The sequence below is a fragment of the Vipera ursinii genome, assembly GCF_947247035.1.
Source record: "Vipera ursinii genome assembly, chromosome: 3".
NCBI classification, from domain to species: Eukaryota; Metazoa; Chordata; class Lepidosauria; order Squamata; family Viperidae; genus Vipera; species Vipera ursinii.
In genome coordinates, this window is record NC_139516.1 from 166,458,934 (window position 1) to 166,466,060 (window position 7,127).

General features: G+C 41.4%; 1 protein-coding gene across 2 annotated transcripts in view; it reads right to left on the bottom strand.

Annotated features, from left to right (window-relative positions):
• The window catches only part of ANKRD29 (ankyrin repeat domain 29), a 40,717-nt gene extending 33,932 nt beyond the window's left edge, over positions 1-6,785 (bottom strand). Inside the window, exons 1-2 of one of the 2 annotated variants that reach the window (XM_083358941.1) lie at positions 5,640-6,785; positions 706-816 (exon numbers count right to left, since the gene is read on the bottom strand). In XM_083358941.1, the coding sequence (XP_083215067.1) occupies positions 706-816; positions 5,640-5,651 (123 nt within the window). In that variant the 5' untranslated portion in view covers positions 5,652-6,785. Of the gene's footprint in view, positions 1-705; positions 817-5,387 lie in introns of both variants that reach the window. The other variant, XM_083358942.1, reaches the window with a different exon arrangement.
• Positions 6,786-7,127: the final 342 nt, after the last annotated feature.

The following is a 7,127-nucleotide window of genomic DNA, read 5'->3' on the forward strand; positions in this document are numbered from 1 at the left end:
CAGCACAGTCTGCCTTTCAGCAACTTCCTACCAGCTTCTCCATTGACTTTGGTTATTAAAAGTCAGCAGAAGCTGCTTAATGTCCATGTGATTCAGTTATTGATGGCTACCAGACCGCTGGGGCTGCCATCACTGAGATATGCTATCACAGTTTGTGATCACATTGCTTAGCAATGGAAATTCTGGTTCCAATTCCCACTGTAAGTCAAGGACTACTTTATATTGATCCAAATGCTACTCTGAATCCTGGATTTTTTCCCACTGCCATTCTAACTTCAAACAGTTGCTAAACAAAAGGTTATAAGTCAAATCATCTGACGGAAATGTTTCAAAGAAGCAATAGTGAGAGAACATACGAATTAAGGCTATAGCACTCATTAGCACTTTCCAATCCTGTTCCTTGTTTCACAGTCTTCATTCAAATAGCACTCCTCAATTCTGGAATTCCCACTCAAATCCCCCCACCCCCCTTTGTTAACAGTAAGTCAGTAATGTGTGTGGGGGGGAAGTGATATTCTCTTTAAGGAAGAGAAAAATATGGAAAGTTCCAAGCATGGAACTGCAGTTAAAATTCTTTGGCAATTCCTTTTAAGCAAAAGTTAGAAACTAACACCAAAACATTCCTCGGTATTAGTGTCTTTCCTATCACAGTGTATTATGAAAACAGAGGCAAATCATATGTTTTTCCATGGAGAAAGCCCTTACAGTATCTTTGCAGTCCACATCAACACGCCCACTATTCAACAACAGCTGAAGCAGTGCCAAGTTTCCTTTCCTTGCAGCCCAGAATGCAGCATTTGCAAGTGGTGTCTCCTTCTGTTAATAAATCCAAATATAACAAGAATAATTAAAACCCGTTTCATGATGTTACATACAAGCAGGTGGGTATCTTGATAAACCTTTACCCCAAATCAAAGTTATTACAAAGTTATTACAGTAATTTAGCACCATTATTTTTCCTTTTAATCTATGGAAGGAGAATCTCACCGATCTGGAGCACCTTGTACATCCCTTTGTTGTTGTTGTCAGTGTTCTTTATCTTTAAAAGTGTAAAGTAGTACTTCAATAGTTCAATAAATGTATTGGAACTTTAAGGGATCAGATCACTATTAAGCAAGCCCCCAAAATAACACATACATATTTATCCTATGCACAATAAATAATGGGAGCCTATTAGTCCAGATGAACACATTGCCATGGAAGAAGTTAATGAGGGGATAAAGATATTAGGAGCATAACTGCATTATATCCTACATGCCTGCAGACTGTGGCTAATCCCCACTGGCAGTCTAATTTTACACCAGAACTATTTGTGATACACAAATGCACAACATTTATTTGCTGACTTCAGTATTCCCTGAGCCAATAAAGGATTTACCTGTCTCTCCTGCAGGTTTGGTATAGTGTGTTATAATTGAGTGTTGAGATATTTATTACCCTCAAATCTCCAGAGAGCAAATATACAGTATTTTGAGAGATTGTGATAAAACATTTGTGTAAATTTATGGGGACAGTATGAGAAATTCAGCATTTTACAGTATTATGTACTTAAAATGCTATCTTGTAACATAATACAAAAATATCTAGCTGACATTTATCAGAAATATCTGTTTATTGGAGCATCGGCATTTTTTCAGGCAGGATTCAATGACACTACAAAAAAAGGAAAAGAGAGATCCTGCTTAGTAACCCCTATGCAGTGAATAACTAATCTTCAAAGAGCTGAGAATAGGAAACCCTATCCTGCAGGCAAAGAGGAATGCTTCCAAGGTGCCATTTGCATTCATGGGGATGTAAATATGTGGATTGACGGGTATCTCAGGGATGCTAATGCAATGTCCGTTCATTCCCTTCTGATAAGGCCCTTTACTAACATCAACCAGAAAGCATAACACTGCAACCTGTGTAAGCCCCATTTAATTCAGTGGGTTTATTCTCAGGTAAATATGTACTGAACTATAGAAGGGTAGCATTAATCTCCCCATTCCTGAATGATAATCCAGCCAACTGTCTCTAGTGCTTTCTTGAATTAGGAATTATGTTAAAAGCAAGCAGAAACTTATAGTACCAAGTAAGCCTCGACTTGCAACCACAGTTGAGACCAGAGACCAGAGTTTCCATTGCTAAGCAAGGGGGTTGTTAAGTTAGTTGTACCTAGTTTCGCCACGGCGGTTAAGCAAATCACTGCTATTGAAAAGTGAATCATGTGATCATTAAGAAGATCCATTTTCTTCCTTGATTTTGGTGATTGGAAGCTGGCCGGTGATCACGTGACTCCAGGACACTGCAACCATTGTAAATACATGTGAGTTGCCAAGCACTCAAATTATGATTGCATGACCATGGGGATGCCATGGCGCTCATAAGTGTAAGGACCACTAATAAGTTACTTTTTTCAGTGCCATAACTTTGAATGGTCACTAAATGAGTGATTGTAAATTGAGGATTACCTGTATATTAAATGTGATAAGCAAATTCATGAAATTCTAGAATGTTACAGGTAGTCCTCAACTTACAACAGTTCATGTAGTGACCGTTCAAAATTACAACAGCACTGAAACGTGTGACTTATGACCATTTTCTACACTTATGACCACTGCAGCATCCCCATGATCATGTGATGAAAATTCAGACTCTTGGCAACTGTCTCATATTTATGATGGTTGCAATGTCTTGGGGTCATGTAATCTCCTTTTGCGACCTTCTGACAAACAAGGTCAGTGGGGAAGCCAGATTCTCTTAACAAATGTGTTATAAGTTATCATGGTTGATTCCCTTAACAACTATGGCAAGAAAGGTTGCAAAATTCACTTAACAACTGTCTCACTCAGCAACAGAAATTTTGGAGTTCAATTGAGGTCGTAAATCGAGGATTAACTGTATTTATAACAAACTTTTGCCTTGTTCTCCATTCAAAGGATCTTGGATTTAACCCTCAATACAAACACCTGTTTTAAGAATGAAGTAATAGGTAATGGGAACATTTTCTGAAACCTTGAACTCCCACTATCAATCAACTTCCCTTCACTTGAAAAGAAATTGCATTCCATATTCATCATAATCATTATCATCATCATGATCCATAATCAAAGAACAAGAATATGTAAAGATATACATTAAAACAGATGAGAAAACTAAATTTAAGTGATATCTAATTATCTATCTGGCACATTTGATTATCCAGAAAAATTATAGACATTCTTCCTTTTCAAATTATCATGGCTATTAGAAAGATCTGCTAATCAGGCCAGATTAAAAGGGTAGTGCAGATCTGGAAATCCACTGTGCATCAGTAACCATTTTCTCTGACAGACAATGTCTATGGAGTTCCCATTCACCCAGGTCTGTCAGGTCATGCTCTTACACAGGGGTTATTAAATCTTCTTCCAGTGACGAGGCCAAAGCATAGTCTGGTCAGTGTGAAGATTTTTCTATGAGATAGACAGAGAATGTTGGCTACATACCTAACATAGGAGAATGATTTTTCCATCAAGTCTTTCCCATGTAAGTAAGGCCCTCAAAGAGGTCTCTCTGTAGTGTAGATCATTATCAAGGAGACAATAACACTGAGAAATCCACGCTGTCTAAAGAAAATAACTTTATAATCCAGGTGGCAGAAGATTGGTAGGAAAGATGGAGCAACAAGAACTAATTCTTTGGGAGAGTGCAGAGATTAATTTGAATCTAGTGGTTAAGGAACCAGGCCACTGTTCCTTAACTACTAGATTTTGAATTCTAGCATGAAGGTTAGCTCGGTTTGGGCCAGTCACTTTCTCTCAGCCCCCCCAGAGAAGTTGTGAGAAAAACAGGAAGAGGAAGGAGTATGAATTTGAGTTATTTCATAAGAATAATAAAGTGGGATACATATATATGATCTCCTTATGCAACTTGAACCTCTTGGTGCTGTAAAAATTTTATTATTTATTTGACAAATGTACACAGCTGCCCATCTTACATTGAACTCTGGGTAGCTCCCAGTCAACAATTAAAACAATATCAATAAAACAGCAAAAACCATATTAATGCTATTAAAACAGTAAAAATGAAAAACATGGCCCCAAAGTTAAACTTCCAACATATAATCCCTAATTAAATTCTCCCACCTATCTCATCATATCCCAGCACTATCCCTTTCCCAGTATTATTTTTATTTATTTTATTTATTTTAATCCCATTTATATCCCGCCCTTCTCCGAAGACTCAGGGCGGCTTACAATTTAAGCACAAACCAATGTGCTTAGCAATAGCCTTCATTCTATGTATATATGCCTGCTTATTAGGGCTTATTAGGGCCCCCCCAAACGGCATTATTACAAAGTCAGCTTATTGCCCCCAACAATATGGGTCCTCATTTTACCTACCTCGGAAGGATGGAAGGCTGAGTCAAGTATGAGGGGGTCTATGTATTATCAGGAAGAGCTTTATTTGGAGATACCTATGTAGGTCTCTTCCTGACATGGAGGGATTCTGTGGATAATTGCATAAAGCAGAACTTTATACATTTTTATGTATCTTTCAGTACAGGTACTAATCCAGTTTAAAGTAGATTGTTATGGTCAAATTGTCATGTGGAGAAATGCACCATAAAGATGTGGAAAAAGCCCTTTAGATTGTGGCTTTCAACCCACTCAAAAAATTAAGAGGCAGAACAACCAGTGGCGTAGCGTGGGGGGTGCAGGGGGGGCCGGCCGCACCGGACGCAACATCTGGGGGGACGCACTCCGATCCGAGCCGCTGGGTTGCCGCCCACTGTGGAGGGGTGTGTGTGCAAATTACTTGCCTTGCCCCGGGTGCTGACAACCGACGGTACGCCACTGAGAACAACCCTGCCCCGTGTGGCTTTTTTTTGCCAAATGGAGTTATAGCCAACTGGTTTCAGCAAAAATTGGCCAGGCACCTAGTTAATTTGTTTTAATATGTATTTTAATAACCAGTAATGTTAATTTTTTAAAAATCCAGTGAGTTGCTTTTGGGGTCCCAAGATTGCCTATGGAAAGATTGACGATGATAATGATGATTATAAAATTCAGGCCTACCAGTGTTTCCTAGCAGCCTCCATCAGACTTACCCCCTTAAACTCCATTGGAGTTGGGTGACCAATGTATTTAAACAAATAACAATTTATTTACTCTGCAGAAAGATCCCTCCCAGAATGCTTCTCTGACAGTTTCTCAAGGGCAGGAGGCTTTGCACCACTTTCCGTATAAATTCAACACAAGCCGTTTCCCCTGTCTTTTGAACGCGAGCCGTCTCCCTTATAAGTGACATTAGACTGAAAGGCGGGGTAGGTGGGTGGGTGCGATGATTTTTTTGACCGGGCTCATTTTCCATCTACACGCACAGACAACCCCGCGGGTCTAAGATGAACGCAGACAAGAAGGACTCACCCCAGCCGCACAAGCTTCATCTTTCAGCGCTTGCCTCCACCGCCAGCGGCGAGCGGTGACACGCCAAAGATCGCTTTTCTGGAGCAGCCGGTTTCTTCCCCGGCTCCCATATCGTTTGCTCGTCTGCAACCCAGGCTAACGTCAAGAGGCAGGCGCTCCATCAGGCCTGCGCCGGCGGGTGACTGCAACGTTAGCGGGAGAACAGCAGCTGCAGAGGCAGCTTCGGCCGGCACGGCTCGACTGCGGACTTACCTTGAAAGACATCTTGAGCTCTCTAAGGGGCTCATGCCTACCACCAAAAGTGGAGCTGCATCGTCTGGCCGCCCGGCAACGCTTCCTCCCGGCTTCCCTCTGGCCCTGGCAGGCGAACGTACGTTCGGCAGAGCAGCCGGAGCAGGGCAGCGCTTGGCTGCAGAGAGCAGTAGCCCCACGCCCGAGCCGGCGTCTGAGCTACAGCGGCGGCTGTCTGCCAGCCAACCAGCGGCACGAGGCCCACTTTCCCTTGCGAGCCGCAGGCTCTGCTGGCTCATCGTTGTGCCCTCGGAAGATTCCCGCGCTTTGTTGGGTCACAGCAGGAAGCGGGAGTTGCTGAATTAGCAAAACTCTCGTGAAAGGATCGGGAGGCGAGGCTTTTGCTCCGGGCCTCCTGCTGCAGGGCCTGGGCCACCTGCTCGTAGCCTGCCTGAGGTGGTTAAAGTAGCTGCAGAGAAGACAAAAAGTGGGGGAGAGCCGTCTTGGGCTATTAGAGGACTTGTGCTAAAGGGGTACAGGTAGTCCTCGACTTCCAGCCACAATGTTGTTGTGCCCAAAATTTCTGTTGCTAAGTGAGACATTCGCTAAGTGGGTTTTGCCCCATTTTATGACCGTTTTTGGCACAGTTGTTAAATGAATCGCTGGAGTTGTTAAATTAGTAGCACGGCTGTTAAGTGAATCGGGCTTCCCCATTGGCTGCTTCTCAGAAGGTCACAAAAGGTGATCACATGACTCCAGGACGCTGCATCCACTTGCCAAGCATCGGAATTTTGATCATGTGACCATGGGGATGCTGCAATGGTCATTAAGTGTGAAAAAGGTCAGGAGGCACTTTTTTCAGTGGCGTTTGAACGGTCACTAAATGAACTGTTGTAAGTCGAGGACTACCTGTATTTTGTTTAAGCTATTTACACTCCACTTTTGGATATTCAAGCAGATAAGAGTTAAAAAAATATTTCAGATTGGTAATGAAAAGCATTTAAATGTTATTAAGCAAGAAAAGAGCAGCATATGAAAAAGTTTCAAGAGTTCTTACTTCTAAAACAGGAATGGATACACCAGATTAGAGGAGCTTTATTAAGTACATTATGTTTTCCAATTAAGTTTTACATATGTGCTACACTCAAAAGGCTACAAATCCTAGTTTACAATAGTAAATAGATGAGGAAAGTGCTCAATAAACTGTCTTTCATTATTTTAGCCCCATGGATTTTTAGCCCCATGGATTTTGAGTGTAGAGGTACCAATTTGTTCCTAACATGAACAGAAGAACAGCACGGTCTTATCTGAAAGGTCATACTGTAATAATAAATAATATGAAATTACTATTGTGAGGACATTGTGCATTTATTTTATAGTCCAGGAAGGAACAGCTGTCATAAAACATTTTGGAGTTTAACTTCCAGCGTATATACACAGAATTGGATTGCATGGTATGTCACAAAACAATACCAATTATGCAGAATTAAATAAATATCAGGTTATGAC